Source organism: Dendropsophus ebraccatus, chromosome 5 (assembly GCF_027789765.1).
Source record: "Dendropsophus ebraccatus isolate aDenEbr1 chromosome 5, aDenEbr1.pat, whole genome shotgun sequence".
In the NCBI taxonomy this organism is placed as follows: Eukaryota; Metazoa; Chordata; class Amphibia; order Anura; family Hylidae; genus Dendropsophus; species Dendropsophus ebraccatus.
The window spans coordinates 44287076-44314180 of NC_091458.1; the positions used below are offsets into that span (position 1 = coordinate 44287076).

Here is a 27105-nt window from a genome sequence, read left to right on the forward strand (position 1 = left end):
TGTCTGTATTCACACATTGGTGTTTCATTGTGGAACTGTGCAATGTTGGTGAAGAGATAGAAGTGCAGCGACAGTACTGCAATGAAGCCGCAACGTGTGTGAACACAGCTTCAGGGCCCTATTACTACATACACTTGTCATCTAAACAGGCCGATATCTCTCTGTATAATAGCCATCATCCTGATCACTTCCTTCTGACCTGCTTTTGGCGGCTGCTCATCTCTGTGTAACAGGGGATGGCAACGAAGGGGTTATGGACGATCTATCCATCCTTCATGCGGCCTTCCTCATGTGATGGTGGAGCCTTAGAATGAGTGGCATGGGTGTCATGCGCATTAAAGGGGTTATCCAGCGCTACAATAACATGGCCACTTTTCCCCCTACTGTTGTCTCCAGTTCAGGTGCAGTTTGCAATTAAGCTCCATTTACTTCAATGGAACTGAGTTTCAAAACCCCACCCAAACTGGAGGCAACAGTAGGGGGAAAGTGGCCATGATTTTGTAGCGCTGGATAACCCCTTTAAAGGAGAAGTCCCTCCAAATTTAAAAAAGGGTGGAAGGCAGGACGGTGCAGGAAAATAATAAATGACCATAACTCACCTGTCCCTGTGCTTCTGCTGTGCCGTTACAGGTCCCACTGACTGCTGCCGGATGTCACTTTCAGCTAGAAACTTGGTCCATCACGTATCTGGCTCTTCCAGCTGCAACATCACGGCTCAGGTGAGTGAGTGCCTGCGCAGCCAGTCAGTGACTGAGGTGGTGTCCCGCCCCCATCACTGATTGGCTGAGCGGGCAATTGCTCAGCTGGGTATGTGACGTGGCAGCTGGAAGAGCTACAGGTCACCAGCAGCTGTCAACGGGACCCATGTAGTAAAATCATATAATTCTCGGCACTCACCAGTTCAATCTTTCAAGTCTTTAATCATAAGTAAAACAAAAACCTTTACAGGACACGTTTCGGCTTCTCGCCTTCAATGGGACCCATGATTGACGCTAAGGGGCACAAGGATAGGTAAGTTTATTATTTTATTGTTAACCCCCTGCCTTCCTGACTTTATTTCATTTGGTGGGACTTCTCCTTTAACATCACAGCCTGTACGTATCCATAGATATCCAAATTTCCTGCCACATTGAGGAATTTACCGCCAAATGGGTCAGTGAACTTTATGACAGGTACACTTTAAACTTGTCTATTTTTTCTACTTCCAACACTTCCACTTTAAGGACTTCTCCACCCTCTGCAGGATACATGTCACCCCCTATCCTCTCCTCCTATCAGTGGTATAATGCTATGGCAGATCAGTGTATATTACATCTACATCACAGCTATGGAGTGTAGGACACCTTATGGTAGTGCTCCCCAACCTGCAGCTGCATATCTCCCTCTCCACTGTCTGACCATGATGGGAGTTGTAGTCCTTCCCCAGCTGGAGAGCTGCAGGTTGGGGGCAGAGACATCACTGGGCTCCCCTGAGGCTTGCGCTGGGTCTGGTGATCTCCTGGATCCCATTGGATGTGCATAGGGGAGCGCACACTGATACACAGCGGCAGGAGGAGCCGCAGCGGTCACATTCACACTACATGACATCAGGGATGCGGCTCCTGAGAGGAATCTTTGTGATGCTGGTCACATGGCACTGGCGCCATGACAGCGGGCGGGGCGGAGGCAGCGGGCACCACGCTGAGGGGCTGGCACACCCGGCACAGCACTAGGGGAGGAGGCTCCACACCCGCTTGTCTCGTCCTGACCGGGAGCGCACGGAGTCAGCCTGCCATGCCTGGTGGCAGCGGAGCCCGGGGCTTGTGCTCACAGCCGCCGCTATAGGGTAAGAGGTGCGGGGACCTGCCTGCTGTCTCCTCCATGATCACCCATAGACACATTACTATGTGCAGCCTGTGCTATACGGGGACATGGAGGCTCAGCCCTATGGGAGAGCACAGGCTAGTGACCGTTAACCATTCATAGTGTCATGTCCTCTATGGGATTGAGGCCTCATTGATCGGGGGTCCTTGTTGTCCATAGCAACCAATCACAGGGCAACTTTCATTTTACGGCTAGAAACAAAGCTGCATCTGTTGCTATAGGCAACAGTGACTACTGTATAAGGGGCAAAGGCTAGGTCTTTTTTTGTGGGGAGGTTTATCTCCATGGAGACAAAGGAGTGGGAATATTGGCATTCAGCATACCAATGGGGAAGTGGCCAATGAGGCTATGGTTGTGATTTGTGGTCCTAGATGTCAGACCGTCACTGGTCAGCTAGTCATCTATCCTGCGGGTGCGGGGTCCAGGTGCAGAGACCTCCACCAATTGTTAGAATGAAGGGGCAGAAGTGCCAAGCTGCTGTGCCCTTCTGTACCCACACGCTGCACTCCAGATAGTGAGAGTGGGTGGTATACACAGGTGATGGAAATCCCTAATGCTGCGTTTACGCTGAACGATTATCGTTCAAATTTTCGCAATAACGATCGCATTTGAGCGATAATCGGCTCATGTAAACACAGCGAACGATCAAGGGAGAAAACTTTAATTGTGATTTTTCAACATGTTCTCAAATCGTCGGGTCGTTTGCTAAAATTTAGCAGATCGCTTTGTGTAAACAGTCTTTCAAAGATTCACCCTATGCGTGAGATGGGCTTAAGTGATCTTAAAAGCGATCGCAATAACGATTTTTCTAACAATTTATTGGTCTAAACGCTAAGCGTTATAAAAACCAAATCATTGCTTCAAAACCGTTAAACGAATTATCGCTTCGTGTAAACGGACCAATAGACTTACCTATATTCTGTATACTGTTTAGCTTCCCAAAGTGCGCAGAGTGCAAATAAAGGGACCAGCAAGTGCAACTATACGCTTCTGCCCCTTTATTCTAGTGATTGGTGGGGATCTCGGCCCCTGGACATATCGGTATTATGCGAGAGGCTTTTAGGAACTCTTTTAGAAGTACTCTGTAGGGTCTGTTCACACGTACAGACTCGCTGCGTAAAACTCGCACAGAACTCGCATCAAACTCGTATGAAAGTAACTGCCTTTTTTGTGGTGTTTAACTCGCCTGTGAAAATCATGTGAAAATCAAAACTCACATGTAAAAATCGCACCAAACACGCAGCGAGAATACACATACATTGACTTGATAGCAGTCAGTATCGCTGCGGATTTATGTGCGAGAAACTCACTGCGATAAATACGCAGCGAGTCTGTACGTGTGAACAGACCCTTAGGGTACATTCACACGTACCGGATCAGATCCGCAGCAGATTTCATCTAAATAACTGAACACACCATCAAATCTGCTGCGGATCCTGTACGTGTGACCGCACCCTTTAAGGGGTTATCCAGAGCTACAAAAACATGGCCACTTTCTTTCAGAGACAACCCCTCTCTTGTCTCCAGTTCAGGTGCGGTTTGCAATTAAGCTTCATTCACTTCAATGGAATCGAGCAGCAAAAACCCGCCCAAGTTGGAGACAAGAGTGGGGCTTTCCAGGCATAACAGGAATTGTAGTTTTGCAACAGATGGAGGGCTGAAGGTTCCCCTTCCCTGCTTCAAGGCTTTGTTCACACTGGTTTCCATCGCGTTTTTTTTTACAGCCAGAATAATGAGGACTGCTGCACTACAGTTTACTGCATAAAGCCCAGAAATGTGCTGAACACATTAGGAAAGGCAGTGGGCTCAGTGGGGATCTATACAGTCCGCCATTCTTCTTTTACCAGAAACTGATGACAACTGATGCCACAAAAATGCATCAGCTGTCATCAGGCATCCTGTCCTTTTTTTCATTGACCATCAGACCTTGGAGATGACAGATGGAAGAACGCTGCAAGATCCGGCATCCAGATTCAAGCACCGGATGGTTTGAACTGTCCCATTCAAATCTACTCAAAATCCACACCAAATCCTGCTTGGCTTTGTGCATATTTTGTACTGCAGAATAACTGCAGATTTTCTATCCCATGTGAACAGAAACTTTGTCATGTGATTAGAGAGGAGCGAACCGGGTTCAGGTTCGAGTCCCTCCGAACCCGAACGTTCGGCATTTGATTAGCTGGGGCTGCTGAACTTGGATAAAGCTCTAAGGTTGTCTGGAAAACATGGATACAGCCAATGACTATATCCATGTTTTCCATATAGCCTTAGGGCTTTATCCAACTACAGCAGCCACCGCTAATCAAATGCCGAAAGTTCGGGTTCGGAGGTTCGCTCATCTCTAGATGTGATGATTTGTGATTAGAGATGAGCGAATCTCGAGCATGCTCGAGTCCATTCGAACCCGAGCATTCGGCATAGCGGGGGCTGCTGAACTTGGATAAAGCCCTAAGGCTATGTGGAATACATATCCCTGTATTAATGTTTTCCAGACAACCTTAGAGCTTTATCCAAGTTCAGCAGCCCCCGCTATGCCGAATGCTCGGGTTCGGATGGACTCGGGCATGCTCGAGGTTCACTCATCTCTATTTGTGATGTTTTTGAGAAAAATGGGAGATTTAGTCAGATGCGCCAGAATTCTTGTTTGATTTGTGCCAAAATTTGGTGTTAGAAATTATGTGTCTGAGACACTTCCTGCACCACATTACACATCATGTGAGACCAGTGGTAAGTTCTGTGGATTTTACACTGTTGGCTTTACTGGGGAAGTCAAAATCTACAAATAAAAAAATAAAATAAAAAAAATCAGCAAATGCAGATTTTAAAACACAGAGTACAGTTCCTGTGTAAACACGTGCTGCTTGGCTCTGGCAAACAGCTGATCGTCAGGGGTGTCACCACGCCACAGGGTACAAGTCCCAGAAAACAAGTTTAAAGCGGTATTGTCATTTGTTTTAGCTACTGACGTGTAGTTCAGACAGTTAAAGGGGTACTCCAGTGTTGGAAAACTTTTTATATATTTCTGAAGTTATATAGAAAATAACCACCCAACCACGCTCCCTCAGGGTTCTCTTGTGGTAACTCTGGGTCCCTGACTAAATGTCCATGCTGCCACTTCTATTCACTGACTGACAGGACAGCACTGTGGCCAGTGATTGGGCAGTGATTGCTGGGAGGAGTCCGTCTCAGAAGTGGTGGAGGGATCATTTAGTGGGGGACCTGCAGGACAGCACAGGAAGAGCCCAGTGAGGTAAGAGTAGCATCTTTATTATATTCTATATATATATTATGTTCTATTGCTATAACTGCAGCAATATATAAAAGGTTTTCCAACACCAGAGTACCCCTTTAAGATCACACTGCGTGAGTTATAGTAAGGGAAGGCGTATCTGCGATCCTATACCTGGACGGCCACGGAGTCCAACTGATCGCAAGAGTTGGGCTGCATATACTTATAATGGAGCCTGACTCCTGCTATCAGTTGGATCAGACAAGAGTAAAGTGCTTATTTGCATGTTCCCCCAGGCCATTATTCATTTTCCCACCGGGTCTTAGATCTAGTGTGGTTTTAGCTTCTGACATGGCTGAACAGTATGTCGAAAAATTGACACAAATGACAGAAATGCTACAAAGGTAGTTTTAAGTGGGGCCCCCTGCTGTGACGTTCTGATATTGTTACGTCAGGGTCAAGGGTTAAACAGTCTAAAGAGTAATGGGAACTTTTTATCATTTTAATACTATAGATGATCTATTATACATGTGTTTCCTTCCAGATGTAATGGAGGTACTGGAAGAAGAGCTGACATGCCCCGTCTGCTGCAGCCTTTATGAGGATCCTCGGGTATTACCCTGTGCACATAATTTCTGTAAAAAATGCCTGGAAGGAGTGCTTGAGGGTAATTCCAGACCAATATGGAGGCCGTCTTTCAAATGTCCAACTTGCCGTAAAGAAATCTCTACGATGGGTGTGAACAGTCCTCAGGTGAATTATCTATTGAAAGGAATTGTGGAAAAATACAATAAGATGAAGGCGACTCCGAAGACACTGGTGTGTAAGGTGCATGCTGGTCAGCCCCTCAATATCTTCTGCTCTACAGACCTGAAACTCATCTGTGGGTTTTGTGCCACTAATGGCAAACACAAAGATCACATCTTCTCCTCCATCGAAGAGGCCTACAAGCAGGAGAAAAGTTCATTTGATTTCCTGTTTAAGAGTTTTGAGGACATTCAGTGCAAAGACGTGACTGCTCGCCTGGAAACCCTGGAGACTAACAAAAGGAACACCCTTCACTTGCTGACGTCGGACTCAGACAGAGTAAAGGATTATTTTAAAAGGTTGCAGGGATTACTGGAACAGAAGAAGAATGAAATCCTCTCTGACTTTGAGACCATGAGGCTTGAGGTCCTGCAGGCTTACGACCCGGAAATCAATAAGCTCAACACCATAATCAATGAGCAGAAGAGAACTTGTATCACTGCCAAAAACTTTAAGGATATCTCGGATCCAATTTTATTTCTCCAGCAGATAGAAGAGTTCAGAGAAAAAGTTGACTTTCTCAAGGCTCCTTTGCCCTCAGCTTCCGATGTGACTGTCTTGTCTTATATGAAAAATTTTAACACCCGTATGTGGGATAATACCAAACTAGGCGATGTGGATAAATTGTGTTTGCCACAGGAAGCCCCCGTGAAGCAGCAGAAACGTTGTGCGAAATTCCCATTCTCTTATTGGGCAGTGGCGGCTGTCTGTATACTCCTTGTTGGACTATTCATGGCGTTTCTTTTAGGACCTCCTACTGATTTCTTACAGACATGCGATGACTTAATACGCCAGATCTATCTTTACTCATCAGATGTTGCCATAAAAATATTTGAAGAAGCCACTGTATATTGGGAACTATTGGTAGAACAAATCTTTCTTCTTTTAAAAGTTTTAAAATATTACACCATGATGTTTCTGGAGCATGTGGCAAATTTTGCCTGTAAATATAAATTGTAACATCGAAATGATTTCTCATCGTCATTGTGTATATGTTCATATTCTGTGTATGCAGTGGGGAGGTGGCTAATAGACACATGGTGCAAATGAACCTGAGAAAGTTTTAAAGGCGTTTTCCCAAGACAAAGGGCGTCCGGTCACAAGGGGAAGTGGCAGTGCATGCTCAAAATCTGTCCATTAATGTCTATGGGAACTAAGAAGGTCAAACAAGTCCTCCATCATTATAGAATCATATAACGTTCTTCACCACGTGAGGATTGTTATTGTTATGTTACCAACATTGCTGATCTCCCAAATGTAATACTTGTATTTATGCTAGTGAAAGCGCACGCTATGTTCTTTAGGGCTGTACGCCTGTTTGGCCTTCTTATATAATTTTCATGACTGATCTGTCTTTGTGACCTTTGCAGAATAGTGAAAATGTGATTGGCCACTTAAAGGGAACCTGTCACCCCCCGTGCCGGGGTGACAGGCTCCCGACCCCCCGTTAGAGCCCCATATACTTACCTAATCCCGCCGGGTCCCGCTTCTGGAGGTGGTCGGGTGACGGAGATCTCAGCCGCTGCAGCCCGGCGCGCGCGATGAGAGATGAGTCCAACGCTCATAGAGAATGACGGAGCGCTGGACTCTCCTGTCATTCTCTATGGGTGTTGGACTCCTCTCTCAGCGCGCGCGCCGGGCTGCAGCGGCTGAGATCTCCGTCACCCAACCACCTCCAGAAGCGGGACCCGGCGGGATTAGGTAAGTATAGGGGGCTCTAACGGGGGGTCGGGAGCCTGTCACCCCGGCACGGGGGGTGACAGGTTCCCTTTAAAATCCAACCTTTATCACTTGTTCTGTACATCGCTGTAGTACAGGTTGATTCTTCAGTGAACCAGGATTTCTAGGGGACAATACCTTGACAATACGGTATCCAATGGAGTATATTTTTTATATGGAAACATACATATAGGATGAGATATATTGTTAAATGGAAACAGGCATTTTAAGGTGAAGTTCATTTTTAGAAATCTATAAAGTGCAACTGCATTCATTCACTTTTAGGCTGCTTTCACACTGCCTTAAATTATAAAAAAGTCATGATGTTTATTTGAGCAAAAACGCCAGTGGGCAGATATTAACTGTAGGTCAATGAAATTTTATGAAATGCCATACTTTCATGGCGTCTTTTTCTGTGGTGTTTTTTTTTTTCGGTTCTGTTACAGTTTCTCCAAAACGCAGCATGTTAAGGGTATAACGTTTTCTTTCTGCAAACTGTGGCATCTCTCTCCCATAGGTGTTCAATGAAATGTCTTCTGTTTGTCTCAAAAACACCAAAGACAGAAAAAGAGCTGAAGTCAAAGACGCCAAGAAAATCTTTGGCATCTTTTCTGGCGTTTTTTTTGGAGGCCACAAAAATGCCACACAAAATCTGTGTGTGAAGCCACTCTGGAAGTGTCACTGATGTCTCAGAGACATAAAAACAGAAAAGTGCAACAGCATGCTGTAAATGCTATAGAAAACAAATGAAGTACTTAAAGGGAACCTGTCACCCCCCGTGCCGGGGTGACAGGCTCCCGACCCCCCGTTAGAGCCCCCTATACTCACCTAATCCCGCCGGGTCCCGCTTCTGGAGGTGGTCGGGTGATGAAGATCTCAGCCGCTGCAGCCCGGCGCGCGCGCTGAGAGATGAGTCCAACACCCATAGAGAATGACAGGAGAGTCCAGCGCTCCATAGAGAATGACAGGAGAGTCCAGCGCTCCGACATTCTCTATGAGCGTTGGACTCATCTCTCAGCGCGCGCGCCGGGCTGCAGTGGCTGAGATCTCCGTCACCCGACCGGATCCAGAAGCGGGACCCGGCGGGATTAGGTAAGTATATGGGGCTCTAACGGGGGGTCGGGAGCCTGTCACCCCGGCACGGGGGGTGACAGGTTCCCTTTAAAGCGACTCTGTACCCACAATCTGACACCCCCAAACCACTTGTACCTTCGGATAGCTGCTTTTAATCCAAGATAAGATCTGTCCTGGGGTCCGTTTGGCAGGTGATGCAGTTATTGTCCTAAAAACAACTTTTAAACTTGCAGCCCTTGTGCCCTAACTTTGCACCACCCCTCCGTCCCTCCTCCCCACCCTCTTCATCAATAGGAATGCCACTGGAACATTTTCTCCCGTCTGAACATTGCACAGGTGTTTTAATGATCCAGCCCATGTGCAGTATTCACACAGCTGAGGATTAGGAGACAATCTGCCTGGAGCATTCCTAATGATTAGGGGTGCAGGGAGGAGGGACAGAGAGGTTGTGCCAGCCTAATTCATACACAATCTAGGCCACGGCGTTGGGCAAGGGGCTGCTAGTTTAAAAGCTGTTTTTTAGGACAATAACTGCATCACCTGCCAAACGGACCCCAGGACAGGTCTTGGATTAAAAGCAACTAACCGAAGGTTAAGCGGTTTAGGGGGGTCAGGTTATGGGTACAGAGTCGCTTTAGCATACCATTTGATTAAATAGTGTGTACCATCCCACCACATTAAGGTGACCTCAGACCTCCCGTTGTGCTCAGTGTGCTGCTTTGAGTGAAGAGGGCGTGCGCTCCTCCGCTGCCGCCGCTCTCCGCTCAAAGAAATGACACTTCTTCATGTTTTCAACTTATAAACCAGCTTAGCGCCATACGACCAGACTCTATTCACTTTGAAAGATGTTAAAGTGTAACTGTCATTTCAGGGTCATTTTTCTGAAAACATTAAATATCAACAGTACAAGCGATTTTAAGAAACTCTGTAATAGGTTTTATGTACTAAAAGAGTTTCCTTCTGTACTGAAAAAGCAATCTCCCAGCCTCCCCCCTCACATCAGAAGAGGCAGGATTTCTGTCTCCATTATGTGGCTATGGAGAGGGGAGGGGCTGTTAGGAGTGACTGAGCACGGAGCAGTCCTGCACAGCACAACACCCTGCAATCTTCTCTCAGTAAGTTCATAGATAAGCACTGACCTTTCTGACACCTGAATTTAGCGTCTTAGGTGCCCAGAGAGTCTACAAACAGCTGACCTTCATGTCACCTCTTCCTGCTCCCTCGGCCCCTCCCCCCTCCATAAGGATAGAATGGAGAGAGCAGAGCCCGTCTTCACTGGCTTCTCTGTAATGAAGACGTGTTTGCCTGATAATGCACAGATAAGAAGTCAGGTGGGGAGGCTGGGAGATTGCTTCTTGAGTACAGAAGGAGGCTTTTTTGGCTGATGAAACCTATTACAGAGTTTCTTAAAATCGCTTATACTACTGATTTCTGAAATAAAAAAAACATGACAGTTACGCTTTAAGCAATTCAGGTCTCCTCATAGGCCAAGACCAGTTTACCGGTGGTATACTCAAGAGCTCTTTGTAAGCATCAGTTTCCTGGAATTGCATGCAGTTTAGCAACATGTGGGTGAAACGGTCAGGAGAGGCATGCAGGCTCGAGGTCAGGTCTTCCATATGCATAAGATTATTAATTTTTCCGACCCAAAGAAATCAGGGGAGGATGGCCCTGGCGGCCATCACAAAAAAAAACTTAGCAGGGAGAGTAAGAAAAATGGAATTTAGCCTGGGCACTTCTCCTAACTCATTGTAGTAATATGTAAGAATCATCATTAAATGAATATTCCAGAAAGTATATATAACTATGTGACACTGAATATAAGTCATAGACTATGTAGAGTTATTATGGTATTTCCTGTTAACCGAATAATAAAACATTCAGCTAGAAATACCCAAGACTGCTGCTGGGAATGTCAACTCTCCAGATAGTGCCCACACACATCTATAAGCAGACTACAGTGGAATATATGGAGGAGCTGTTAGCTGTTCAACAAGATCTTCTGTCAATCATCTTAATTCCTTGTGTCCCCATAAGGTAAAGATGCAGCTGGATTATAGGGACATCAGGCACCAAGGTTAAAGAAGTCCGGCAAAATTTTTTTATATCTAATATTGTATTGCCCCCTAAAAGTTATACAAATCACCAATATACACTTATTATGGGAAATGCATATAAAGTGCTTTTTTCCCTGCACTTACTACTGCGTCAAGGCTTCACTTCCTGGATAACATGGTGATGTCACTTCCTAGATAACCTGGTGATGTCACTTCCTGGATAACATGGTGATGTCACGCCCCGACTCCCAGAGCTGTGCGGGCTGTGGCTGCTGGAGAGGATGATGGCAGAGGGACACAGGACACTGGAGGGACACTGAGCATCCCTCTGCCATCATCCTCTCCAGCAGCCAGAGCCCGCACAGCTCTGGGAGTCGGGTCTTGACATCACCATGTTTTCCAGGAAGTGAAGCCTTGATGCAGTAGTAAGTGCAGGGAAAAAAAGCAAAAAGTGTATATTGGTGATTTGTATAACTTTTTTGGGGCAATACATTAGTTTAATAAAAATTTTCGCCAGACTTCTTTAAATACTAAACAGTCGACTAGCTATAGTTTTGGATTGGTTCTGCTGCTAATTTGAATTGTCTAGAAAGTTGTCTCCTCTGCAGCATGTTTTCTGGTAGTACAGCTCATTTGAAGCTGTAGTATATTGTAATTTCAGGCATTGGCCACTGCTTAACATATGGTGCTGTGCCTAGTAACAATAAAGGGTCCAGGCATAACTACTTTAAAGGGAATATGTCATCACTTTGCTGCCTGAATCACAAGACATTGGTACTCAATGGTCTATATCTGCCCTGTCAGACAGAATTGATAGATCTCTCTATATTTCCAAAATGGAGACTTCTATTAATCAAGGCTGGTGCGATATGGAGAAGCCACCAAGGAACACCCAGATGACTCATAGTTTAACAGTACCCCACCACCACCAATAAGTGTTTAAAGGCAACCTAATAGTTGGACCCCCCAAGAGTTCTAATATTGATTGCCTTTTCCAATGCTTCTCAATTCCAGTCCTCATGGTCCACCAACAGGTCATGTTTTGAGGATTTCCCATACAAAGAACTCCTGTGATAATACCTGATGCACTGAGTATAATTATATCACCTGTAAAGGGCTAAGGAAATCCTCAAAACATGACCTTTTGGTGGGTCATGAGTAGGAATGATCGAACAGCTGAAAATCTTAGGTTCTATCAAACTTGAACCTTCTGCATTTGATTTCCGATGCCTTCCCGGTCCGTGGGGAAGGAGGAGACAGCCCGGCGCCCTCCTGGAATTCCGGGATACAGACTGTTACCTAGGCTGAATCCCGCAATTCCTCCCGCTGTCTCCTCCTTCCCCATGGACTGGAAAGGCATTGGGAATCAAATGCGGAAGGTTCAGGTTCTATAGAATCACTGTTCCATCATCTCTAGTAATGAGGACTGGAATTGAGAAGCACTGGCCTATCCTAATGATAGCAGTCTATTCTAAATAAACTGAAAAAAAAACCCTTTAAATTCAGTAGGTTCATGTAATTGTCTTCATATACACTGCTGTTTCTGTCTATATTTTTCATATTGATGGCCAAACCCATAAAACAGGTCTCGACTAGTATGTTATTAAACTGAAACTTGATCTATAAAGTGCTTTGTTTTCTCTGCTTTGCATTATGAGCAGTTCTCTTATTGTTATCGTTAGCTGACTTGGTTTCCCTGTTAGCACATGGAGATGTGAACAGTAGAGCCAGAGAGAAAAGAAACTTCCCACAGCTTCCCTAGATAAGATAGTAGAGCAAGCTATAGTCAATGGCCTCACAACCATATTGTCAGGCTTCATAGATTCCCCAGTTTCTATTCACCGCAGAATCTAGGTGGTTAAATCAGGGCTGACATAATAGTGTACCTATACCTTATGGTGCTTTGAAGATGTTATTCACAGTTTTTGGAATAAAACTGGTGCTTTTCTAATTCTGCATAACAGGGGCATAGCTAAAGGCCCAGGATCTGTATGCTAATATTGCCCTGGCCAAAGCTGGGACTAATAAAACCAATCTATATAATAAAGGGTTAAAAATATTTATTTTTACTCCTAGTTGGTAACCAACATAGGCAGATACCAAACTGTAGCTTCTTGTTTTATGACTTTACTCCTTTGACCTCTAACCTGTGAGACACCTCTGCCCCTCTTAGTGCTGCTGGACCTCCATATACTGTGGAACATTGAAGCAGAATTTTAGCAGGTCAGGCATAAGCAGTCAAGCTTTGTATGGAGATGGGGGCCTCTGAGCCCACCTGATTTATGGGCCCAGTCCTAGGTGTGACCACTGCAACCCCTATAGCTATGCCACCGCCTCTTTAAGAGGTTAATGTAGCTAACACCAGTAGTGTGCTTTGTGGTGATTAGAGAATGGTAGCAGTTTCTATGCTCTCAGAATGAAACAAGTGAGGGAAGTCTATATTATACTCTATGTGCTGATGAGATCTCATGACAGGGACTGAAAGGTAACAAATGAGTAACTGTGGTTAAATCAGTTCTACTTGATCATTTTCAGGACACTAACTGTATATCATTAAAAGCGAATGTACCATCAGGTACATTCTCTTAAAGTTTTGCCTATGGATAGAATAGTGCCGACGCAGGGGAAACCCCCGCCCCTCCGTGATGTGGCTTCATTGATTTTAATGGAGCCATGTCGTAGAGGGGCGGGGTTTTCTCCAATTGGGGACGGCCCGGCCCACCTCCAGTGCTTCATCCCTGGCCAGTGTTAGTAAATAGAACCGCACCGTACACAGGATGGTACATTAGCTTTAAGGAAGATGTCACAGCAAGGTGCTCTGCACAGAGCCATGATGACTACACTGCTACGAGAGGCTGCTGATAAGTCTTTGGCTTTAATCAGAAAGAAACAAGATAGGAAGATGAAACTTTACATTTATTCCACATACTCTCCACTGATGTCAACACACTTTTTACATTGGTATTCCAAGTTCTGTAAGCCTTGCAAAATGAAGGATTTTGGTTTTGCCCTCAACCAGTGATCTGTAGTAGCCATGGCATCAGAAATGGTGTGAAATGTGGTACCCTTGAGATGTTTCGTCAGGTTTGAAAACAGATGATAGTCGGAGGGAGCTAGATCTGGTGAATAAGGTGGGTGGTCAATCAGCTGAAAGCCTTGTTCCACCAGTTTTGCCGTGATCGCTTGTGCAGAGTGAGTGGAGGCGTTGTCTTGCAGGAACAAGATTCCTTTGGACACATTGCTGCACCTTTTGGATATCAGAGCTGCCTTCAATTGGTCCAAAAAGTCAATGTTATACCTTGCATTAATGGTGGAACCATTTTGAGGATAGTCCACTAGCAGCATTCCCTCCTTATCCCAGAACACAGACCCCCATCACCTTAGTGGCCGATTCTTGCACCCTCAACTTCTTTGGACCAGGAAAACTACTGTGCCTCCACTCTTTTGACTGCTCCTTGGTTTCTGAGTCATATAAATAAATCCAGGTCTCATCCATAGTGACCAGTTGTTCCAGGAAGTTCTTATCAGTCCGGAAATGCTGATAAATGGACTGGGAAGTTTTCACTCACTGCTTTTCTGATCTGTTGTAAAATATTTGGGGACCCATTTTGCAGATCGCTTCTTTATGTTCATGGATAAAGACACACACAGGTTCACGAGAACTCCCCATGATGTCTGCTATTCCTTTAGCTAAAATCCGCCAATTCTCCAGTGTGAGATTATGCACAGCATCAGCGATCTCCAGAACAACCACCAGTCTCGATCGCCCAGGATTTCCCTCATCATTGGTGCTGAAGCGGTCGTTTTTAACTTGGCAACCCAGCTCTTACCTGTACAATATGAAGGGCATTGATCACCCAATATCTGCGACATATCACCATGAATGTCCTTGCAGAAACAAGAATTTTATCCCTCCTCTGCTCTCATTTGCAGTAAATATTACCTCAGACCATTTTGTTTTCCTGCGTGCCTAGATCACTGTTGCCATAAGCTATATACATAAAATTTGGAAAACATATATTAGACATAAGTGATGTAACATTCGTTATTGGAGAAAAACAAAAACAAAGCCAAAGACTTATCAGCAGCACCTTGTATAGTACAGGCATCATATCATCCTTGGATCGCATGGATTTTCCAGGATTTTAAGGCAGTGTGAGGGCAGCCAAGCTCTGTACAAAAGGGAAGGCTGGAATACAGCCGTTTATGTCTCACTTTACTTCCCTATTAAAACACTGGAGTCAATGGCATAACTACTGTGCATAGCGAGCTGTATCTGCGATGACTAGTTGATAATCTATTGTATATATGAGGTGCCTTGGCTTGCATCATGTTGTAAACTTACATCAGACAACTCCACTTAAAGTAAGTGACAAAATCCCCAAAATTTGCATTTCCACAACAAAAATTCTCAAAAACTGCAGTAAGGAGAAATTAGGGGACATTGACACGCACAGTTAATGATGTGCAATGGAAAGGACTTAGGGTACTATTACACGAAACAATAATCGGCCCTATCCGGCCGATTATCGTTCCGTGTAATAAAGACAACGATCAGCCGATGATCGTTGTCATTGGCTGATTGTTGAGATAGGTTCTGACCTATTATTGTCGGGCGCTGACCGCTAATTTGCAAAGAAGAATACATTACCTTTCCAGGCTGCAGGGCTCCTCTTGCTCTGTGCTTCTCCCCAGGTCCCGCAGGCTCCAGCTTCAGACGCCTGTCTCAGCCGGGAGCGCCACAGCCAGTGATTGGCTGAGCAGCCTGTCAGCTGAGACAGGCCGTTCTGAAGCTGGAGCGCGCGGACCCAGGCAGAAGCCCAGAGCAAGAGGAGCCCTGCAGATAGAGATGACTGAACCTGCCGAGGTTCGGATTCGTATGAACCTGAACTCTCGGCGTCTGATTCCCGCTGTCTGCAGGCTCTGTGAAGCTACAGTCTGAGGGCCGCCTGGAAAACTGGGATACAGCCATAGCCATAGGCTGTATCCCAGGCAGTCCTCCGGCTGTATCCACCCTCTTCACCGAGCAGGCAGACAGCGGAAATCAGACGCCGAGAGTTCAGGTTCATACGAACCCGAACCTCGGCAGGTTTGCTCATCTCTACCTGCAGCCTGGACAGGTAATGTATGAAGTTTAAACAAGGGCTGCAAGGACATCGGTAACAATGTCCCTGCAGCCCTTGTTAAATGATTATCGGTCTGTGTAATAGGCCCAGTAAACGAGCGCCGATCTAGCAGATTGGCTCTCGTTTACATTTATTATCGGGTCTTCATTGACCCATGTAATAGTACCCTTAGGAGTTCCTGGCTTCATGATTCATTATGATGTCGGGAGCTCTGAAACGGTTAAAAACTTTACGCTACTGTACTGACACAGCAAAAAAGGTGGACAAAAGTGGCAAAAATGTGTGAACACAGCTGCAGGGGAAGTTTTTAATATATTCTGAAGGCATAGATATAGCAGTAGTTTACAGATAGAGCTGGGTGAGGAAATGTCTGAACACGAAGATAAGATCTCATAGATGATAATGAGGATGACGGTCTATAGTTCTCAGGAAGTCAGCTGACCCAAAACAGACCACCACCCCTTTACACACTAAACACTATGATTGTTTGTGGGCCAGGGTGGTGATCACTTGACCCAGTTACAGTAATGAAACACTTGGATGCAGCTGCGCTGGAGTGAAACAAATGGTGTGGTAGGGCTAGTGATGGTGAGAAAAAAAAGCCTGGAGTGCTTCTTTAAAGGGGTTATCCAGCACTACAAAAACATGGCCACTTTTCCCCTTCTCTTGTCTCTAGATTGGGTGGGGTTTGGAACTCAGTTCCATTAAAGTAAATGGAGCTTAATTGCAAACCGCACCTGAACTGGAGACAAGAGAGGGGGAAAAGTAGCCATGTTTTTGTAGCACTGGATAACCCCACTAATGTCTTGCAAAGATTTCTGCAACTGAAACTTAGAGAAGTAGGTATAAAGTCCAGCTCACTTGGGGATGTTAAGGCACTTCCTCCCCTGGGCTGGGTGTGGGAACACCAATGGCAATTGAAGAAGCATGTCAGTCTTTGTTGGGCTTCCTTTGTTTCTAAGATTTATTATAGTCCATAAAACAACATACAGCAGGAAAAACATAATGCTTTTCAAGCTCTAAAACACTTCATTTTTTTCTCCTGCATGGGCTATAATAAATCTTCGAATCAATACTTCTTCACTGGATTTACCTAAAAAATAATCAGGTTCGTGAGTTTCTACAGCAATCTCATTGATTTCTCCATGAGAATTTACCTATCCTCTGCAGTACACCACTGTCAAAGTCTTGATAAGGACTCGTGGGCAGCAGATTAGCATTCCCTTCCAGTCAATGTTTCCAAGAGAGCTCCCAGACAGGGGATGTATCAGATATTAGACTAATAAGAACAGATACTGTGCTGGATCCTAGCCAAAAGTCTGAGAATCGATCCAAGGTAGACACTTACTGTGTGCATTAAAGGGGGATATTTACCGTTGGTATTGCTTGTATTTACCTTATATAAAAGGTTTGCAACTTGAATTACATATTTGACACCAATTTTGAGTCTGTGTAATATCCCAGAGATACACTGACAATTCTGCTAAGTCTTTACTGGAAAGAGTCGATAAGCCTGTTGTCAGTCATAGTCCTAATAGCTTTGGCCAAGCTTTTATTATGCAATGGGATGATTCTCTACACTGCCTGATGTAAAGACCCTTCCTAAGAGCTTGCTGTGCTGATTTGCAGACATTGAGCCAACAGGGGATGCTCAGAAATGTCAACGCCGAAGCCTGCAGAGTTATCAATGGAGCTGTGAATCATTATATTGGCTGAACAATGCGAGATAAAGCTAGGTTTACATCAGGTTTCTGCTCTACATCAAATGTATATATGTTTATGACAAAAAAGGTGTATATATTATAAACACACACACACACACACACACAGTACAATACCTGCAGGCTTCAGTTGTGCAATTATTTTTTTTTCCTACCTTGATCGATCAGCACCGGTGCGGGAATGCTGGTGGCGTGGTCCTTTTTTTCATTTGCCGCCCGATTCCCACACTTCCCACAGGACAGATTATGCGGTGGTAATGTTCAAGGTGTGGAGGTATTATTCAGTCCTTTTGTGGTAAGGTCATGGTGCAAGATTATTTGTCCCTTGTGTGTATACTGATATTATTGGTAATATTTGTCTTGGTGTACTGTTATTTGTTCAGTAACAGTATGATGTAATATATTAGGTGATATTTGTTATTTGTATAGTGGTATTATTTGGTAACTGTACCCTGTGAAAGGAATTTGGGGGGGGGGGGGGGCTAAAGGTACTGCAGTCCGACACTGGTTGTTTACATTAAATGCCATACATAATAAATTATATTTGAAGTTACACAGAGCATTATATATAATCAGTTACAAGGGTTACAACAGTATGGCCTCACAACAGTTGTATCAATATCAAAAAAGCACTTAGACACAGCAGTTGTTACATTCACTACTACAGTAATGGGAGGAGAAATCCCCACCCTAATGCTGAGCATGGAGTCCTGGGGATGATTAGGCCAATAAACATCTAGCACTGGGATGTGATCTGTCAGGAGGGCACAAACACCGAGCAGCGAGGAGCTAGAAGCCGCAGAGCCAGTTAGACAGGTTGCCTCCTGGCAGCTGTAATTACAATGCAGTCATGTTTTTAATTAACTATAAATAGATCTACAAAGAACTACTTAAAGGAACACTAACCCCAAAGTAGAAATCTCATAAAAACCTATTAAAGCTGCTTATAACATTTACACATAGTTATGTAAAAGTTTACCAGAAGTGTAGCTGGGAGATACAGAAGTGATCATCTACCCTAGACTGATGGCTGCATTCACTACACAGCCTGTAATGGCTGCTTACAGAGGGAAACAAAGTGTACCAAGCAGATGTCGGAGCAGTGTACAGAAAGGTTTTATAATCTTTAGAAAAAAGCGAGCTATTATATACACTGAAACAGCAACAGCAAGAAGGTCATTTTGAAGTTGTGCAAATCAGTAGACATGCAATGATATAAAAAATTATAAATTAAGACATCTTGATTTATTAAATATGGAATATGAGTACCACACACACATGCACACCTTGGCACGCCATTAGTTTGGTTATTACTGATTGTCAGAGAAATGTTCTGCCATGCTGAGTACACCAGGGCATACACATCAAAAGCTCTTGCTTGCAGCTTCCTTTGCAGTTACTGAAAAACGATATTCCTGATGTGCTCTCCCACCATCATTTCATTCAAGAAAAAAGCAGGGATCATCACGGAAAAAGATAGACCTCCAATCCAGTTTGTCATCCCCCCCCCCAACCATTGGGACATGTAATATTACACAGTGCTGACATCTCAGCCTAGACACAAAGGGGGACATTAAGACTGGTGTGCGAGTACATAAGTGTTAAATAAAGCCCTCGCCCCCAGTTTCTCGGACTGATTAACTACGAGGCGCATGCCTCTTAGTAAATCCGTCTGGCTCTGCACCTGGCGCAGGCATCGCATGACAGGTGTAGATTTGTGGCATGATTTACGTCTACGATAGATCAGGCACGGGAGGAGGCCACATCTCCTAACAGCACATTAGGCCAGTGGGGACAAATCTACCCCTTTTCTGTTGTGTACGCCTAAGGCACATTTTGATGAATGTTTCCAATAGTGATCTGCTAGAGGGATAAACAAGGTGGAACAATTCTGTCCGTATTAAACAAGTGGTACTAACTGGCATGCCAACAAAAAGGACATAGTGCACAATCACAAAACTGTACTGACTTCATCAATACAGCACGTCCTACTTGGTATTGCAATTTCAATGTTGGGGTGTATTATACATACACCATAAGGCCAGGTTCACATATCTGTAAACTTTGTCTGCAATTGCAGACAGACTACAAACCCATTTATTTGAATGGGTCCATACAATTACAGACAGCTCAGGATGTACATCGGTAGTGCTGTATGTAGCTGTGGGCCCATGGCTACGGACAGCCCTATAAATGTGTGAACAAGGCCTAATACCTTTTTGGACTAGACATACAGTTGCTTAATATTGTTATCATTTATTGGGTTTACACATTATAACAACCACCACTGACATTTTTAGGGCCAAAACCACATCATTGTTTTCACTAGTCACATGATTTAAATGGGTATTTGTATCTCAACTAACATAGCTTAATGGTGCATTTCCACAGAGATTTATCTGACAGATCTTTGAAGCCAAAGCCAGGAATAGACTATAAACAGAGAACAGGTCATAAAGGAAAGACTGAGATTTCTCCTTTTTTTCCCAAATTTATTCCTGGTTGTGACTTCAAAAATCTGTCAGATAAATCTCTCTGTGTAGACGCACAATAACTTGTACCACCTACAACTACTCCAATAAAAACCAACAACTTAATTTCCCCCTAATCTTACATAAACTGTAAAGCATTTTCAAGGGAAACTTATTTTTAAGAAAGTTAGGTTTTATGCATTCCAAGAATATCAGACAGCAGCCATAAACAACCTATATAACGTCTGTATGGTGCTAGCCATCTATTTATTATGCTAGGATATGCCATTACTAGGATAGCATTCACATCCAGGGAGTAGAACCAGAACTAGGCAGTTTTCTGCCCTCACACCTGAACTTCCTTTCCCTTACTTCTCTGTAAAACCAGCAATTGATCCAGCACTTTGTAATGGTGTAGAAAAGAGGAAAAGGTGCACAGGACAGAACGGGTACACAGTACGCTGGTGATAATGCTTCGCAAAGTGCTACATGAGCAGGAAGGAAAACATTAAAAGCAGTGAAGAAATGTGCATCATAAAAGCAGCCCTGGTCTAAGCAAGGAGGGGATTACACTCAGGAGGCAGCATTGTGTTACATTGTGAGAAAACAAGTAGGAGTGTATGATATATGATAGTTCATTTTATCAATATATTTAGAGGAAAGAAAACATACTACATACTGCAAGACCAGAAAGTTTGTTACTGTAAGAAACTTTCACCATTAGTCCCCATTATGGCAGGCTGTCATGTTAACCAAGATGCAAAGCAGTCATGGCCTCATGAATAATTCAGCAGTAACAGACCATGTGGAACGCTGCACAACAACAAACTATATACTGTATAAATTAATATCTTCTTTACACTGGGACTAAATATAGTTAAATTCATGTGCTGCTGGAGCAAGAAGGGGTTAATCTTATCTGTCTGGTCTGAACTGAAGTGCTGAAATTTATTTTGCTTTGCCTCTCAAAAAGTGAAATAATTATTTAAAAAAAGAACAAAAAAAGCCTGAAAAACATGCCAAAAATACAAGCAGATATGAAACTGCAAATTTATAATGTATCCAAATCCCAGTTCTCTTATCATAGTGGAAATATTTGGCAGTTTCGCTACTCAGGAATGGTGTTAGCTGCATTCAATGGATTATGAAATCTCAGCCAAGGAACAGCAGCTCTGGTCACAAGATATTATTTACATGTAAAATGCAGTCTCAGAGAAACTCATGGCTAACAAGCAACTGGACTTGAATCATGAGTTCAGGGAAGATGTCATTTGAACATGGATTATGTATGCATCCTATGTGTATGGACTAGGTATGCATCCTATGTGTATGGACTAGGTATGCATCCTATGTGTATGGATTATGTATGCATCCTATGTGTATGGATAATGTATGCATTCTATGTAGCATCATGGTGTGTCTCAAATACAGCAGAGCTTCAAATCTATGCATTTATTTACAAAATGACAGCCACAATGTGTGCAACCTTCAATGTCTAAATAGAACATATTCGTTTATGATTAGAAGGGGTTATCCAGGCCAAGCAAAACATGGCTGGTGTACAGTTTTGGGTGTAGGTTGCCTTTAAGTGAACAGAGCTGAATTGTAATAATTTGTGTGGTATAAACATGTAACCATTTTACTTTCTGTTGCATATTAGTTTGTTTGGGGCAGTTGTGATGTAGCTATTACAACAACGCCACACCTGTCCTCAGGTTGTATGTGGGACTACAATTCAGCTCCATTCACATTAAAGGATTAAGTCCAGCCACAAGCATTTTATACCAAACAGGGGCAGGGGGGGGGTTTACAATGCTAACTTCTGGCTGCTCTGACATCACGACCCAGCAGACAGCCCTCTCAGACAGTTACTGGGGTGGGATACTGCTGCAGTCAGATTGGCTAAGCGGGCTGTCTGTCTATCAGCTGTGACGTGCATATCCCCCCACCAGACATCACAACTCAGTGGAAGAAGCCTTCCAGTGGGGGTCCCGAGGTCTGTCAGGTGGTGCATCGTGGGCACAGGGAGAGGTTAAAAAAAAAAAAATCAATAATTTTTCTCTCCTTTAAAGGGTAACTCCAGATAGAGGTTAAAAAAAAAAAAAAAAAAGACTTCTACAGAACGATAACATTATTTACCTATCTATCCCAGTTTTGAAACTACCAAAAATGCATTTGGGGGGTTGTTCTGTATTGTGTTTCTGTACTTCCTGGTTGAGCAGTTCCAAGAATGCAGTACTGGTTCCAGAATGCATTGCTTTCTCTCAGCTATTCATCACAGTCCCAGAGAAGTTGCAGCAGCTGCTTCTGGCTGGTCAGAGATTGTGAATCAGTCAGGGGATTGGGTTATCCAGCCAAGCCTCCTGTGACATCACGCCCTGCCCCGTCTGCATCAGAAAACACACACACACACACACACACACACACACACACACACACACAATGTGAGACAGAGGCATAACATTTTTGTATCCTAAGGTGGGATAGCAGAAGGAGCAGGAGACAATGTGGATTGGCACAGAGGCCATTTTTTTTTACTTCCCGGATTTCTATCAGCTACCAGTGTGGCAGAACCGCAGAGATACAGTAATACATTGTATAGACACATCTATATAACTTTTAATAGAAAACAAGTTTTCCTTTATGTGGAGTTCCCCTTTAAGGAGCGTTTACACGTACAGCATCAGCAGCAGATTTGAAGCCGCAGATTTGCTTTAAGTCTGCACCATCAAATTTTCTGAAGATCCTGTACGTGTGAATACACCCTTAGGCCATGTTCACAGAACGTATGTTTAGCAGAAATCACGGCCGTTGTTGCAATTTGCAACAGCGGCCGTGATTTATGCTAAACATACGTTGTCTTTGAATAAATGGAATCCCGGCCTGGGCATAGACATGTAGTATATGCTCCGGCCGCACGAAAAACTGACATGCCAGTTTTCTGCGGCCGCTATTCATTGAATAGCGACCGCACAGACATGTTGGTGAATTGGGTGTGCCCGCATCTGAATTCACCAGAAATGAAGATCATCTGGGTCACAAAATGGCCGGTGTTATATGCAGTGGGAACATGGCCTCAGGGTGCATTCACACATACAGGATAGGATCTGCAGCAGATTTGATGATGCAGATTTGAATCTGCAAGTTCAAATCTGCTGCTGATCTTGTATGTGTGAACGCACCCTCAATGTAACTGATCTTCAAAAACCATGCCTAATCTGAGAACAAGAGTGCTGCTGTTTCTGGAAGAAAGTGGTCATGTTTTTGTACACCTAGAAAACCGAATTAATGTTGACCTGGGGATTTTCTGATTGGTTAGCCTTTTGCAGTGTGGTGCAGTATATATAGTATAGTGGTTCAGATTTCTTTTTTTTTTGTGCAGTCAGTATCATGTTGTTTATATAGTTTCTTCCAGTTATTTAATTGTATTTTAATACTGCTCAGTCGTAGAGCCACGTAGTAGTTTGCCCCTTTAGGACCCTATTCCACGGGACGATTATCGTTCGCATAATCGTTAACGATAAATTATCTCAAACGACCGCTATTGTGAACGACCTGAAATAGTTCACCCATTTACACGGAACAATGATCGTTGCTTATGATCTTTCTTGCAGTCGTCTTGTTGTTGCTATTGCGTTCGTCATTACTGCGAACGAGCAATGATAAAAAATAGATCCAGGTCTCATTAAGCGATCTACGATTTCTCGATCGTCATTTAATAGTTTACTGCTATTCAACCGAACGATTATCGTTTCGGTCCGAACAATTTAACGATTATCCGATAATCGTCCCATGGAATAGGGCCCTTAGGGTTTTTATTCAAAATCTAAAAGAACAAATGAGACAAAAAATTTTTAAGAAATTCTAGTAAAACTCATTTTTTAAGATAAAAATGTATATAAAATGCTTATCTGAGGAAACTTTAATCCATGCCCCTTGCTGATTTGCATATGTTTTCTGCTGAATGTTACACAACAGTAATGGATGTTCCCAAGCAACTAGAAGACTCTGTTTAGTTTGTGGTTGCCAGGCACATGGCCTCTCTATGGTCTACCTTGCTGGAAGCTTTTAGTGTGAACTTTCTAAAACTGTGGAAGGTGATCCAGAATGAGCAATCCAGAAGTGATAACCCTTAATGTGGGCGGCATGATGTTCACCACACTGACATCTACTCTTGTTAGATTTCCAGAGTCAAAATTTGTACACATGCTGGATGGCACTGATCGGGACTTTAGAATAGTAAATGGCCAATATTTTGTGGACCGGGATGGAACTCTATTCAACTACATTTTGGATTATCTCAGGACATCACAGCTGACTTTGCCTTCAGACTTCTCAGATTATGAGAGACTGCAGAGGGAAGCAGAATTTTATCAGATTATATCACTGGCTGAACAGTTGGGTCAAGAGAACTTTTATCGGCCCAGAATGGAAATCTTAGAAGTTCGTTTTCTACTTCAGGAAACGCATGCTTTTTTCCGCATTTTCTGTTCCTGTAGCAGCACTATCGAAGCTCTTGCTGATCGCATTGTAATGTATATAGAGCAACCAGTAGGAGTTCAAAGCTGGAGCTTTCCGTATGGCTCACAAAAACCAATGGCACCCGTACCTCTGCAAAGACCATCACACCATGACCTGGTGTTTCAGTGTGGAACAGACTATTCAACAGGAGACCAATTCGGAGCCAGGTAAATACCAAATTTATTATCATCTATACAAACATATATAATTCTCCTTTGCATATAACACCCCTGTATGACATCAGCAAGATACCTCTTGTGCAGAAGGAGTAATAGTTCAGAGGTGTCAAACACGTGACTCTCCAGTTGTTGCAAAACTACAATTCCTATCATGAAGAAATCCTACAAAAAAGGCACCACTTAGAAATATTCAAATCACAAATCCTTTATTAAACATATTCAAAATAACATGATTAAAAACATATAATATATAAGCAGAAATGCAGAAGTGGTATGGGTACACACGGATCCCACCTGGACACAGCAATTATAAAAGAAGCACATAAGTATCAGAGGGGAGCATGAGAATACATATAAAGTGCAAGTGCTACAAATAAATCTCCTATAATCTCCCTGACATGAAAGTGTCACTCCTGAGTCTGTCCCCAGTGGGGCAATCAGCTTCCAACATTAGTAAAAAACCAAAAGCAAAAGTGCCAGTGCAGCTAGGTATGTATACCTCTGTGTTCGGTGGATACAGGTATCCACGGTAAATAATATTGGTCTATATAGGATTTATTATACAATTCCTATCATGCCTGGACTGCCAAAGCTGTTCAAGCATAATGGGAATTGTATATAACCTACACAAATCCCACAAAAGAAAATATAACCATCTAGTTCCAAACATGATGGGAACTGTAGTTTATCTCACCTTTAGACATAGCACGTCAATAGAAAAAGCTTTAAGAAATAGCATATACATTATGTTTCCACTACATTTAATATTTCAGGGAATATTCTAAAAATAGGATTTAAAAATATAGTGACAAATGTGCAGTTATATGTACAAGCCATTGAAGCCAGTTATTGCCCTGTGTTGTATAAGGCGTAACAAATGAACATTTGTCAGCTGATCGCAGAGACACTGCAGGAGTGGAAATCAAACTACTGCCATGGATAAATGGGATTGCTGTAGACATAATCCAGCAATGCAGGCAGCTGTTTACTCAATTATCGACCTGTTTAAACAACCGACCCGTTCATAGTCAATCAGGTCTTGTATTGAGCAGTGAAATGCCAATGTAATAGGACTTTGAAGTCCTTCTTATAGCATTGTGAACAGTCAGCTGACCCTGCAGATATCAATAGGATTTGCCATCTATATACCATGTATGGGGCCTCCCAACCAAATGTTAGGGGAAAGACCGATCAGACATGTTGCATGCTAACTGCCTGACTTGCCGCCTCTTTACATTTGAACATGGCATGTCAGGAGAGGTGACAGATTCTCTTTGAAGGGAATGTCACCTAAATTTTAATTTTATTGATGAGTCTGTCGCCAAAGAATTCTTACTCTGTTTAACATAAAACTTTACACATTTTCAACTTTACAACATTTTCAGATTACACATTCCCTTTAAGTTGTAGGGAATTGATTCCCCCCACACACACCACAAATTGATCTCCAGCCGCAGTGTAGTCTCCTGCATGGTCAACTATGCTACATCATGATCAACTTTGGCTCCTGCCACTTCTATATACCACAATACCTAGCAAGTTACAGAACGCTACCAGCTTTGTTTAGAATATAACACATACACACATGTATACATAGCCTTTATATTCAGCATAACAGCAGCATGCAATGGTAAATGGTACTTCTCTTGATAATAGGGTCCTAGTGCAAAGACTACACAGGGTGGTAATCTGTTTTCTGGAAATATACTCTTTGCCGCAGGTATGTCTCCATAAAACCGGACCAGAGGAAACTATTAAATGGCACCAATGTGCTTGGACTACTGCTGGATATCTTACTTAGGGAAGGCTTCAGTCTGGTGAGCACCAGAGCTGTGTCAGCAGAAGAGAAAGTTGAGTGCTACACATTTCAGAGGAAGAAAAAGCCAGAAGTCCTAACTATCACAGATAACCCCAAACCAGAGAAATACGTAACAATCCAACCAAAACAGGTGAAACCGAACAAGAAAAAATGAAAGTGAATGGCACCCAAAAGCAGAAAGGCTAAAGTATTATCAAAAAGACTGGGGGGTGGGGGATTACGATTATCTACTGACTTTCCAACAAGCTAACTGCACTGTGTGTTTAGAGGTTTTTTTTATTATTTCGGTGCTCATTTGTGAGTATAATGACTATATACGTGAAAATATAATAGTTTTTTTTTGCATCAAAAATTGCTCCAGAAATGTTCATTACTACATTCACTGGGAAAATAAATTCCCCTCTAGCCATGCCTCCTTTTCGGTCATCGGCTGATCGTTTATTTAGGCCCAAACCTAAAATCGGTCACCCACCGCGCATCGCTTTGTGGAATATCGGTGCGCGACAGGCGACCGACGAT

The 27105-nt window shown here is 43.4% G+C and overlaps 2 protein-coding genes and 1 pseudogene across 2 annotated transcripts; 2 read left to right on the plus strand and 1 right to left on the minus strand.

Annotated features, from left to right (window-relative positions):
• The first annotated feature begins 1540 nt into the window (after positions 1-1540).
• On the plus strand, positions 1541-6867 carry TRIM13 (tripartite motif containing 13). The gene is made up of 2 exons (XM_069972117.1): positions 1541-1825; positions 5637-6867. Exon 2 carries the CDS (start codon positions 5642-5644, stop codon positions 6857-6859), a length of 1218 nt encoding a protein of 405 aa, XP_069828218.1. The 5' UTR covers positions 1541-1825; positions 5637-5641; the 3' UTR covers positions 6860-6867.
• A 10240-nt stretch (positions 6868-17107) lies between these two features.
• On the minus strand, positions 17108-17206 carry LOC138794302 (U2 spliceosomal RNA; annotated as a pseudogene).
• A 6968-nt stretch (positions 17207-24174) lies between these two features.
• Positions 24175-26763, plus strand: KCNRG (potassium channel regulator). Its single transcript, XM_069972118.1, has 2 exons — positions 24175-24755; positions 26488-26763. The coding sequence occupies exons 1-2, from the start codon at positions 24175-24177 to the stop codon at positions 26738-26740; spliced, it is 834 nt and encodes a 277-aa protein (XP_069828219.1). The 3' UTR covers positions 26741-26763.
• Positions 26764-27105: the final 342 nt, after the last annotated feature.

Coding starts and splice junctions, on each gene's coding strand:
- TRIM13 (XM_069972117.1), top strand. CDS start 5,642: ATGGAGGTACTGGAAGAAGAGCTGACATGCCCCGTCTGCTGCAGCCTT.
- KCNRG (XM_069972118.1), top strand. CDS start 24,175: ATGAGCAATCCAGAAGTGATAACCCTTAATGTGGGCGGCATGATGTTC. Junction 24,756..26,487: donor GGAGACCAATTCGGAGCCAG/GTAAATACCAAA, acceptor TCTTTGCCGCAG/GTATGTCTCCATAAAACCGG.